This window comes from Octodon degus, unplaced genomic scaffold, assembly GCF_000260255.1.
Source record: "Octodon degus isolate 3935 unplaced genomic scaffold, OctDeg1.0 scaffold00090, whole genome shotgun sequence".
NCBI classification, from domain to species: domain Eukaryota; kingdom Metazoa; phylum Chordata; class Mammalia; order Rodentia; family Octodontidae; genus Octodon; species Octodon degus.
Window position 1 is genome coordinate 6,550,278 of NW_004524666.1, and position 13,191 is coordinate 6,563,468.

Below are 13,191 nucleotides of genomic sequence, written 5' to 3' on the forward strand. Positions count from 1 at the left end.
TGGAGCATTTTTTCATATATTTATTTGCTTCTTTAATTTCTTCCTCTGAGAAGTGTGTGTTCATCTCAGATGCCCATTTCTGGATAAAAACTATTCTGAAAAAAATTTGAAAAAACTATCCTGGTGAAAATACTTTGAAGAATTAAATAAAAAGATCAGGTTTGGAATACAGGGAGTTTGTTTTATCAAAGCACGTTCATGACTTTCAAACTTCTTAGTTACCCGTTATCATTTCCTGTGTTTAAAATATTGTTCACCATCATCTGGACACCATCTATTATTACTGAAAAGGGGCTCCTAAAAGCCTGATTTTAGGAGATCAATGATGGACTGACTCCTGGACCAGGTCTGTGAGCTGGTGAACATCTTTTGAAACTGACCTTTTAGAGCCTTCAAGAGCCTTTTAAAGAGCAAGGGGCAAAAGATCCGTGTATTGGACGAACAAGAGAGTTGCACAGAATAAAATTCAATGTACAACTATGAAATTCAGAAAAAGAAAAAAAATGTATCACAGCCCAAAATGGAAACAAAAAAATCCCTCACCAGGGAAAGCTGATAGAATGCAAAGATAAAGGTGGAAACGTGCAGAAACCATAAAAGTATGGGGCCTCCTGAAGGAGAAGCAAATGCCTGCTGCCTTTCACGTCAAGGAGAAGCTTCAGGCTGAACTGTTGCTTGGATATGCTGGTTTTTTTCTGCTTTGTAAATCAAGTAGTACTACTCAAATCCAGTGCCTAATGGAGCAGATGGTGGAGGTCTTAGACTCTGGAACATTTATAGTGATGCTTCTGAATGCAAAACAGCAAGAGTGGATTTCACGGGCTGTGAATCTGATTTGATTTTGATGGGAGTAAAGCTTCCATTTTCACTGAACTTGAACCACAGTGAAAGAAAGTGTGACTGACACAAGTTAGTAAAGGAGGAAAAAAAACCACATTAAATATTATTCACTTAAAGGGAAGTGCACTTTAAGAGTACTTATTTGTTTGTATCATAGTGTGACTGTCTATGTACATAAAAAATACCATCTTCACCTTATCTAAGTTTTCACCAGAACAGCTCAAAGTAAGTTCAAACTGGTCACCAGGAAAAACAAATAGGAATTATTTATTTACTAGTACATGTCTGCAACCCACAAACAGTACATTCACTGTGGGTATGTCACACCTTGATTTATTTAATTAAACAAGTCCCTTCTCCTGGTCCCAGTCTATCTGCAGCAGATCTATCTCCTTGCTTATTTATCTCCCTCTTTTATTTTGCTCTTCACTTTATTTATACTTTGGATTTTTCATATGAGAAAAACCATACAGTGTTTGGGCATGCATGCCTGATTTATTTCATTAACATTGTGGAAAACAAATAGAATTTGTCTAAAGGCAACAAGCTTTGTTTTCTGAAGTGGGACCATGCTAAGGCTAATTCCGAAATGTGGACCTGGGTTCTGTTAAGCAACAGGTGCAGAATGTCCCTTCTCTTGGGTGTGCAGTGACAGTCAGTATGGCTAGATTTGGTCAAGTGCAGCTCTTTTGGAGGCCTCTTCCTTCTCTAGGCAAGGGCCACTTCCTTATAGACCACAGTGCATATGAGAGAGAGCAAAGATAAGTACACAGCCAGTGACTCCCAGGTGAGGCAGGAAATCAGGGTGTGGACAGCCAGCTGAGCAAGCAAGCATGACCTGGCCATCAGAGAGGTCCAGGACATATATGCCAAATCCCTGAACCTGGAACCAATCAGAGGACACTATCTTCAATTCTTCAGGCATGAAATCGAGCAAGCTTTTGATAGGACAGCTGAGATCTGATGTCAGAATGGGGGGAGGGATACAAAAGATAGTGTCCCTTAACTGTAAGTTCTTTCAGTGGCCTGCTCTTGCCTGGTACAGTGTCCTTTTCCTACTTTAATTGGCCTGCCCTCACTCTGCTGAGCATACCTCTTTTCCTAACTTTATTATCTTTAATACATGTAAAACCTTACTTTGTACTTGTCCAATTTTTTGTTCTGGACAAGAGCCTGGCTCTGAGAGGGATCTCACACCATCTCTGAACCCTGGTAACAGAGACAATGAAGAATCCATGCTTTCCCTAACACATGAGTTCCAATGATGGAGAAAATTTAGGAAGACTCACTTAAGTGTACTATACATAGAGAAGAGAGAATTTGAGGTGAGTAAAAATATAAAGATGACCTAACTGGGAAGCAATTTGAAAATTATTATTCTGCTTCATATGGCTAATTCATTTCTTCAGCTCTGTCCCCATGGATATAAAATCAGTGGGTCTATTTGCATGCTAACCAAAAATGCCGGGAACATGGGGCAAAATGCTATAAAGGTTACATCAGCCTCCCTAACCGGCAAGATCACTGAATTCTGGACAATGAGATATAGCCGGAGGATCTTGTGTAATTTCTGAGAAATGTCCTGTAGTGTAGACACTATATAACTTACCATCCAAACTGGATGTTAAGAGTAGAAAGTGGTGCTCAAACAACTTAAACTTTTTAACTCTTGGAAATGTGTACTAACTAGCAATTGAAATTGGGAGATTGAACTAATTACATTAAAAAACATTTCCCCCCCTAAACAGGATCTCACTATATATTTCAGCCTGGCCTTGACCTCACTATGTAGCCCAGGCTGACTTCAAATGTGCTGTGATCCTCTTGCCTCAGCCTCCTGGTCTCCTGCTGTAAACTTCTAAATTTGTAAGCCTCCTGGCTCAGCTTGCTGTAGCTGGTACTGTAGGCATGGACTACTGTATCTGGCTTAGAATAATTACTCCTGATACACATGATACTTTAGTTTTCTCTCTATCCCTCTCTCTCCTCCCCCTCCGTCTCTCCCTCTCCGTCTCCCTCCCTCTCCCTCCCTCTCCCTTTTTTTGACCCAGGGTCTCCCTGTGCAGTTCAGGCTGGCCTTCAACTTACTTGTAGCCCAACTGGCCTTGAACTCATGTGATTCTCCTGCCATTCACCCAAGAGCAAGGATTATAGGCATGTACTACCATGCTTGGCTACTCTATTTTTTAACTATACTTTTTTTTCTAAATTTATGTTACTAGCTTTTCCCTATTTTTTTTTTTTTTTTTAAAGAGCTGAATATATTTATGGGGGTAGGGGAGAAAGCTTCTGTTTGAGAGAAGAACAGAAAGGGGACCTGAGTAGGTTGTCCTCAAGATGTGTTTTACAAAATATGATGTTTGAAAATAAAACTAGGGCTGGTGAGATAGCTCAGTGCCTGCTTAGGCAAGTTTAGGCAAGCGCAGGGACCGCAGTCAGATTCCCAGCACCACATGCCATGACAGCAGGGCCCCCAGGCAGGGCTGAGCCAGCCACAGAGTTCAGGCATAGTGGTACATGCCTGTAATCCCAGCGTTGGAGAGGATAAAAGCAGGATCACAAGTCACAGGTGTGTAGCGAGACCCCGCAATAATCAAATACATTAAAAAATAATAAGATAAAACTGAAGCAGTATTGTTTGGTTGCATTTTTATGGTTAATTTGCAATTATTCATACTTTCAATTAATCCTTCTTGGAAGGCAATAGTATTTCCTTTTTTTTTTGCAGAACCGGGGATTGAACTCAGGGCCTTGCATTTGCCAGGGAAGCACTTATTCCACTGAGCCATCTGTCCAGCCAGTATTTCAAACTAGGAAAATGTTCTTATAGGTTTTGAGTTACCTATTAAACTCAAAGTAAATTTTTTAAAAGGAGGACAAAATTAATTCTAATTTTTAAAAATAGTGCAGTCCAAATATTTCATAGGCACTATCTTGTGCCTCCTTCAAAGGATCCTTGACAAATATTTCACAAGACAAACTCTGTCAAATAAATCGTCTCTATAATTTTTTGGTTTTGCCACTACTTATTTATTGTATTTTAGGGAAGGGTCTACAGGGTATTAAGGGTCTCACTACTAGATCGGACTTGTAGTGATCCACTTGTGTACAGCCTCCCCAGAGCTGGGAATACAGGCATGTGTGCCACCACGCCCAGTCTCAATTGCTGTCTCAGCGTGCCCCAGGGGCTGGGTCAGCGTGACAAGCCTGGAGATGGAACCCGGCCCCTGTGCCTGCTTGCAGGTGCTTTAATTGTTTTGCCAAATTTAGATGCTGCAAAATCTAGGGCTTCTTAATTTCATTTTCTTCTTTTTCTCCTTCCTTCCTTCCTGCCTGTGTGCATGTGTATACAATTTATTGAACATAGGGGCACCACCAAAGATTCTTCCTTTATGGCTTTGTTTGTTTGGGTCAGTGTATTACTATGCAGTTTAGACTAGCCTTGCACTTGCTTATGTGGCCTAGGGTGGCCTCCAATTCACAGTGGTCCTCTGCCTCAGCCTACTGAGTGCTGAGACTACAGGCGTGCACTACTACACCCAGCCAAAATGTGATATTTAAATCACTACTACAGATTTGAAAATTTTAATCTTGTACATGATTTGTTTAGTTACTTCCTTGGTTTGTAGGGAAATTTTCCAATGGAAGACTTTTTCTGCTTAAAAACCTCATATTGTGTTTCATTCCCAATTGATTTTACAGAAAATGTCATTACTCATTTGATGACTGATCTGATTGATGTCACCTAAACAATACACACACTGCTATGCTGACATGTATTTCTGCACCCACATTATCTACTTCTCCCAAAACTTACGATCAGGAACTCTCACTGTAAAGTTATTCGTAAATGTTGAGACAGCCACAGCTTGTATTTGAGAGGAATACTGATGCATATTTAGATGGTATTATAAATTATATGTATGCCACAAACAATTCTAGCTATTCCACAGGTTTTTCCCTTTTTTTAAATACCGGGAATTGAACTCAGAACCTCATGCTTCCCAGATCAGTGCTGTGCCACCAAGCTATAGCTCCAGTCACAGATTTTTAGTGCAGTACGAATATTGAGGGATATTATTTTTACCACAATCCTGTGCTTCACCAAAATTTATACTTGTATAGTTATTATGAAGTAATAACTTCACATTTAGTACTGCACTTTTAAACAGAATTTCCAATCTCACCTGCAAAGGCTTTATACTTACAAAAGCTTTACCTTGACCCCATTAATGGAAAGAAAAAATTCAAACCAATTTTAGAATTCATTTAAATGAGTTGATTATTTGAAGCATCTGATGACACTGAACTAAAACTCTAATTACTTAATGGCTGCACAGCTCTGCTCATGCATCCAACGAGCACAAGAACCACAGTTTCCTTTTCCCTTATGTGCATGTAAGAACTTGCAGTTGACAGTGACTGAAGCTAATGTAGAAGAGTAGCGAGGTACCTAAGTAAAGGCTGTTTCATGGAGCAGTATGCATACAGTACACACAAGCTGTGGCTGCAGGGGTTAAGTCACTGTCTTCAGTGGGTTTTCCTAGTTTAACTGCTAAGGTTTGAGGTAGATCCTGAGACCTCTCCAGCAGTTTTGACTGTTTTCATGTAGTTGGTTGGTGATACCACAAAGGTCCCTACAGTGGTTAGCAAATGTCAGCAAGCATTTTGTGCAAGTTACACATTTCTTCTCAACTCTCTTGAGAAACAAAATTTCAGTAATTTAAAAAAATATAAAACGTTTGAATTTTTTTGGCTTGCTACTGCCAAAAAATGTGTCAGCAATAAAGCTGTTACAGATTTACACAATACGAGCAAGTGTGCTCAGCCACTACCAGTTCTATAATAGAACTGACCAGTCCTAATTTCCCATTTGTACAGAATTTTACAGACATTAAACCTTTGTTTCCCACTGAGTGTAGCTTTGTGACTCTTGCAGGCCATGTAATTGATTTTTACACCAAGTGGGGCAGCAGTTTCAAACACATACTTTTCCCAACCCCTGATACAGGAAGGCATTAGCTGTCACTAGATGCTTGTGTCTGAGTGCACTTTGTTGTTTCAGCATTGCCTGCACTCTGTCCCTGATTAGGTATTAGTACATTGTGGCTAAAAGGGCCAAGAAAGAGACATTACTGGTTATCTTTCAGATTTAATAACACCTTAAAGTGAGAACTCACCCTGCATACAGACCTCACAATACCATTATAATATACTAGACAAAAACTAAGGCAAAGGCTAGAAGAATGAGGGAATCTGGAAAACCTGTCCCCAGTTATTCTACTGTAATTATTAGTAACACATCTCCATTAAAAAAAGAAAAATCCTGAACAACAGCCACGTCATGTGGGACTCTGATCCAGCAGCCTAAACTGAGACTGTTCTTTGCAAACTCGGATGTGCCCTCAGCTGGATTTGAAGAGGTGATCTGCCCTTCTTAGCTTGTCCTCCTCCTTCCTCCTGGTGACTGCAGTGAAGACGCAATGGCAACCATCCGGGTCCATGATGTGGTAAGACAAGGATGGTGGCACAGGAAGACCAGAGCTCATGAGAGAATGAGCTCCTCCTTTATTTAGACCAATGTCACTTGTAGTCAAGATTAATCCTGCTGTAGAAGGAATAGGCCATAACCTTTCCAGAAATCAGCTTGGCAAAATGTGTAAGACCTATAAAGTACTTTTAGGCACTGTTTTATTATTATTATTATTATTATTATTATTATTATTTACCATTTCTTTCCTTTATTTGTAGTGCTGGGAAGTGAATTCAGAGCTACACAGACACAAGTCAAGCATTCTGACACTACACTACATATCCAGCCCTTAGGTTTTTCTCTTAAATACATTAAATAATCTGGAATGCAGAAAACTGATATATAAAGATATTTCTTATAAATCTATGATAATAAAAAATACAAGGCAAGGGGCTGGGGAGATGGCTCAGTGGAATAAGCGCTTCCCTGGCAAGTGCAACAGCCTGAGTTCAATCCCCGGTTCTGCCAAAAAAAAAAACCAAGGCAGACTAAATGTTGGAAAATGAGGAATCTGGGATTTTTTGTTTATACTATTTGAGATAGTGTCTCACTATGTAGTTTAGTCTGGCTTTGAACTCCCAGCGATCCTCCTGCCTCAGCCTCCCAAGTGTGAGGAATTTGTTAAACAATATAATATCTAAATATTATGGCATCATTAAAAAGTGTATGAAAGCCAGGTTTGGTGGTATGCACCTGTAATCCCAGCACTTGGAAGGCTGAGGCAAGAGAAGTGCTCAAGTTTGAGGCCAGCCTTGGCTACATATTAAGTTCAAGGTCAGCCTGAGCTGGATAGCAAGACCCTGTCTCAAAAAAATGTGTATGAAAATGCTAACATAGGGATAAGCCCACATCATAATATGAAGGGGGGAAAATAAGGCAGAACAAAACAAAACTTTTAAAAGCTCTCACCAATGTTACAAAAAAAAAATCCCTATTTATAAAGGTGTGAATGAGGAATAACACAAAGAGAAGGAAATATATAAAAACAATGAATCCACTGGCTAGTGAAGTTATAGATAGTATTTATTTATATAGTTTAAATTGTGAATATCTAGTAATATAATATAATACATAATTCTATTCACAATGAGAAAAAATTGAAACTAAATTAAAAACTCCTTTCTAGTATTTACCAGCTTTACCTGCCTTCATCATCTCCTCAGGGTTTTACTGAGCATCTACAAAGGGGAAGGTGGGCAGGAGGTCCGCAGGCCTGAGCGCTCTCCGGCCACACGCCAGCCCTGTCCACTTTTACCTTGGTGTTCTGTAGCAGAGCTAGTCCACTGCAGGCGTTTGCCAGAAGGAAGTCTCCACTCAGGATGGCTATCTTATTTCCAAACTGCATGTCCTTCCGCGGTCCATCAGAAGACTGCAACTCACTTAAGTTTACTATCCCACGATGCACAAGGAGAGCAGTATGGATAAGTTCTGTGATCTCTGCCAAACTTCTCTGACTAAAACAAAGATAAGACTTGTTTGAGTACCAAGCATGTAATTCTTTCCCTAATGTCAGCCGTTAGTCTTCACCAATAAAATATTCCATAGATTCCTTTGGGGGAATTTTTCTTTTTAATAAATGAAGCTTTTAACAGAGGGCCCCCCACTGAGGAGTTTCAGATCTCACTTGCTATACCTCATGTCACTGGGATATCTTAGAGAGGGGCTGGCCCATGGAGAGTCCCCTGATGCGGCACCACTTGAGATATTTTGCTCTCTTGTAGCTTCAAGATTTTTGAGAATTTCCGATCATATTTAATGGAATACCAACTTAATTGGAAATATCTGTGCCAGACACCAGTCCAAGTACTATATGTACATTATCTCTCTTAATCCTAAATGTAAAATTATGGGATTCAAGAGATGATGAATAAAGTGAAGTCTCTTCCTTACAGAATAAGGAAAAATTAATTTGTATATCTCTATATACAGCTACACATATATAAGCTTATTATATTACCTATAGTAATACACACAAACACAACACACACACACACACACACACACACACACACACACACACTTATAGTGAAAAATAAATAGAAAAGGCCCTGAGAAACTTATAGTATAGTATTGTATCAGATGAAATTTTGGCTTTTTCTGTAGTTCATACACTTGTATAATGACAAAAGTCTTGAAAACACAAAAAAGCCAATGACTAAAACTGTAAACCTTAAAAGAACCCTATAATGGGTATTACTAACTTCCTTTTATAGGTGAGAAAATGGGTGTGCACAAGTAAAATGACTTTTCAAGGACACACAGTAATGCAGAGCTGGAAACCCACTGGCATCTAACATCACAAATGGCCATGCATAAGTCATGCCACTTGATTTCCATGCTCCTGTGCAGCCCTCTCCACATTAACACTAGGCTTGGCCAGGTGACTCGTGTCATCAAACATGACAGAAGCAAAGCCTAACCTTGCTAAGGTATGGCTGTGGACAGAAGAACCACCCAGTCAATTCATAGAATGCTAAGAAATACAGTGGCTGTTTCAAGTCACTAAAATATAGAATGAGGGCTGAGGAGATAGCTTGGCAGTCTAAGTACCTGCCTGGCAAGCTCAAAGACCCAGGCTCAATCCCAGGTATTGCACGCTGTGCTGGCCATGAAACCAGGTGTGGTGGCACAGGCCTGTAATCCCAATGCTGGGGAGGCTAAAACAGGAAGATCACTATGATAAAAATGACAGCTACACAGCTAGACCCTGTACCAATTAAATAAATAAAGATATAAGAAGGCCTGTGTGCCAGTGGCTTCAAGTCTAAAAGGTAGGGGCTGGTGACACAGGCAGAATTGCTATTAGAAGACTGAAAAAGAATACACTGTGTCATAAGATATATAACAACTGAAAAAACTGTTTCCTATAGTAACTTGAATGATGTAGTTCAATATCTGCAATCTATGATATCTAAGAAATTTAGGGATATAGGTAAGATTTCTAGGCAGAATGTCAAAAGTATCAGTTGGCTTTAGTTGCTGTTATGACTTATATCTAGATGTCTCCCCAAAGCTTCATGTGGTCAGAGGTGGGGCTTCTGGGAGGTGGCTGGATCTAGAGTGCATGATGCTGGGATCAAAGAGATGTGATTACTAAATGAGTCCACTGGCTGGTTAGGTATAGTTCTGGGTAGGGTTAAGGATGCCCACCCTGGGTGTACCAGAAAGAGGGCTAGTACTGTTGACCTGCTGTTTGCTGCCTTCTTCCTACCCTGCTCTCCCATGGACTGCTTCTCCTCTGTTGATGCCCCTCTGATATTCCACCCTGCCTTGGAGGCAGCTGATTATGGAGTGACACCTCTATGAACTATAAGCCAAATAAACCTTTTCCTCCTTTAACTTTGTTGACATGTTGGGGGTTTTGTCTCAGCAACAAGAAAAGTAAACAAGATATTATAAAGTAAAATTGAGAGACGAGTTTAAGAGAATTGGTTAGTTTACAAGCATAATTGGGAAAAAGAAGCAAAGATTTGTGTTATAGCTTGTGTCTCATCATCCCTCCAAAGCCTCATGCAGTCATGGCAGGTCGTGATTGATTCATGGTCCAATGCTAAGATTATGGGTGTGAATGTTACAGCTGTCCTGGGGCAGGTAGCCTGCATACAATATAAGGGAGGCAAAGGCTTAAAACTCTTACAGCTTTTAAGGGTATTGTTCCTCAGCAGACTCATTCTCAGTTTAAAATAGAAATACCTGTCTCAAAAAGAATCATGGGAATGGCTTGTAGGCCATAGAGTGAATTCCAGGTCAGATTCCTAGAAATTCTAAAAAGCTTTCAAAGAAGCTGTATGCATTTGGGCTAAACATAACAGAGACAGCATAAAATGCAGGGAAAAATGCTTCTGGACTCCTGCCCCTGCTTACTATCAACAACACACAGGCGGAGACTGCCACTAAGCTGGATGTTTGAATCATTTTTCACTGAAAAGATAGCTCAGCAGACAACAGCCACAGAATTGGGAAACCACTTCCATTGAGAACTGTGCTATAATTTTAAAAACCCAAAAAGCCAAACAAACAAACAAACAAACAAAACCATTCTGTGAAAGCCAGGCATGGTGGCGCACACCTGTCATCTCAGCACTTGGCAGGCTATGGCAGGAGGACTGCTAGGATTTTGAGGCTGGCCTGAGCTACAAAGTGAGTTCAAAGCCAGCCTGAACTGAATAGTGAGATCCTGTCTCAGAAAGATTAAGCCAAACCAAACCAAACCACTATGTGCTCATACAACTAGTGGCTCTGGCAAGATGCACTTGGCTACATTACAAAATTGCTATGGACCTTGCATTTTTCTCTTTTTTAATGAAAATGACATTTATGATTATCTTGTTCCAGAGTCACTGGTGTTTACTGGATAGATATGCACTTTTAGTTTCTAGGTTCTGAATCAAGAGGAAGTGCATCCATGGAGACATGTCCACATTTAGACATGTCCTTGCGCAAATCATGTGTTCCCGGATGCCATGAAATAAACGACAATGTGGGAGTCTTGGGAGTGAGCATATTTTGCCCATGCAAAGAATGTAAATCTTTTGGGTCAGAGAGTGTACCACGGGAGACTATTTAACCAGCTGAGTCTCTCTCCTCCTGATATCCACACTGTGTGTGATCTCCTCTTCCACTGGCTCTGAGTGTGACTACGCGACCAGTTTGGTCAAGGAGACATTGGCAAATGTGGTTCAAACATACAAGAGAAGTGTTTTTGCATTAGGGCTTGTACTCTTAGAACGTTGCCCTGAGACTGCATATTAAGAAACCTAGTCTACAACTCCCACCTCCAAAGAATCAGTTAATTCAAGAGTAGGTTTTTTGAAAGAATAAACAAAATAGGCAAACCCTTAACCACATGTAACAAAAAATAATCCATCAAATTCACCAATGTGGCAGGATACAAAATTAACACAAAAAAATCAACAGCATTCCTAGAAAAGAAATTTATGAAAAAATGACTGTTCATAATAACACCAAGAAAAATTAAATATGTAGGAATTAACCTAAGGAAGTGAAAGGCCCCTACAATGAAAACTACAGTACTCAAAAAAAAGAAAGAAAAAGAAAATACAAGGCACCAGAAAATGGAAAGGTACTCCTCTGATTCTTGGATAGACAGAACTAATATAGTCAAAATGGTCACACAGTACTTCCAAAATTGATACACAGATTTAACAAAATCCCAATCAAAATACCAATAACAATCTTTGTGAAAATGGACAAAACCATCCTAAAATTCATGTGGAACCAGAGATCTAGCATAGCAAAGGCAATCTTGGATAACAAGAAAAAAGTAGCAAGCATCACAATCTTGTAAATCCATCATTCATTCATTCATTCAGTTGTTTATTTACTTATTTATTTATTTTTGGGACTGGGGATTAAACTCAGGACCTTTAGCTTGCCAGGCAGGTGCTTATGCCACTGAGCTAGCTCCCCAGTCCCCAAGATCACAATCTTAAATCTGAAATGATATCCCAAAGGTACAGATAAGAAAAACAGCATAGTACTGGCAAAAGCAGACATGAAGACCAACGGAGCAGAGAGGATGCAGAGACAAACCCACGTACATCTGACTATGTTTTAGTTACTTTCATATTGCTGGGACAAAATAACCTAAAGGCAGAAAGGTGTATTTTAATTCAGTTTGTAGAGATTTTAGTTCTTTACAAGGTACAGTAACATGGCAGAGAAGCACAGCAGAAGAGGCTTGCTCGCTGCATGGCGGTGGGAAGCAGAGAGCAAGGCATCAAGGAAGGGGAGGGAGATATCCATGTGTGTCCTTCTAGGCCACACCCACAGCGACAGGCCTCTGTCCACCAGGCATCATCTCCCAACCTCACACCCAGCTCTAAAGCCCTCAGTGGATGGACCCAGTGTCACACATCCATGATCTGGTCTCCTCACAAGAGACCCACCTGCACATGCATGGCACTTTGATGGGACAGCTAATATAAATCATAACAAACTATCTTTGACAAAGGAGCCAAAACATATGCTGTAGGAAAGACAGTCTCTTTAATTAATGGAAAAGTAGGCCAGGAAAACTGAGTATACACATGCAGAAGATTGAATCTAGATGCCTATGCTGTACCTCATCATGTACTAAACTAAGATAAAAATGGATCAAAGATATAAATATTAAAGTAGAAACACAATCTGCTAGAAGATAAAATAGGCACAACTCTTGAGGATAGGTGTAGGCAAGGACTTTCTGAACACAATCCAATGACAAGAAACAGTATCAAGAATCAATAAACGGGATAGCAAATTAAGACATAACACTCATAAATACATATGCATTAAATACCAATTCATCCAACTATATAAAATAAATATTAATGGATTTTAAAAATCAAATAAGCACTGCTGCAATTATAATAGGAAATATGAAAATTTCACTATCATAAATAGGTCAACTAGACAGAAAAAAAAAATCAACAAAGAAATATCAGAGCTGAACCAAACCTTTGAACAAACGGACTTGCTACAGTGTGCCACCAGACCATAACAGAATACACATTCTTCTTAGCTGCACATGGGTGATCTCCAAAATAGACCACACACTAGCTCACAGAACATGCTTAAGTGCAAAAGAACTGAAATTATCCCATGCATATTATCAGATCATAATAATCCCCTTCCTTGATGCAGAATGAAATTGGAAATCAACAACAAAAGAAACCAGAAGAACTGCACAAACACATGGAAATTAAATAACACTCCCCCTGCCCAGCAGGTATGGTGATGCATGCCTACAATTCCAGCACTTGGGACAGCCAGGGCTACAAAGTGAGTTCAAGACCAGCCTGAACTGCATAGCAAAA

At 39.8% G+C, this 13,191-nt stretch overlaps 1 protein-coding gene across 1 annotated transcript in view; it reads right to left on the bottom strand.

The window, feature by feature from the left end:
- Positions 1-13,191, bottom strand: part of Pdss2 (decaprenyl diphosphate synthase subunit 2) — a 306,086-nt gene that overhangs the window by 119,465 nt on the left and 173,430 nt on the right. The window contains exon 3 of the mRNA XM_023722321.1: positions 7,629-7,827. Coding sequence (XP_023578089.1) covers positions 7,629-7,827 — 199 coding nt within the window. The remainder of the gene's footprint in view (positions 1-7,628; positions 7,828-13,191) is intronic.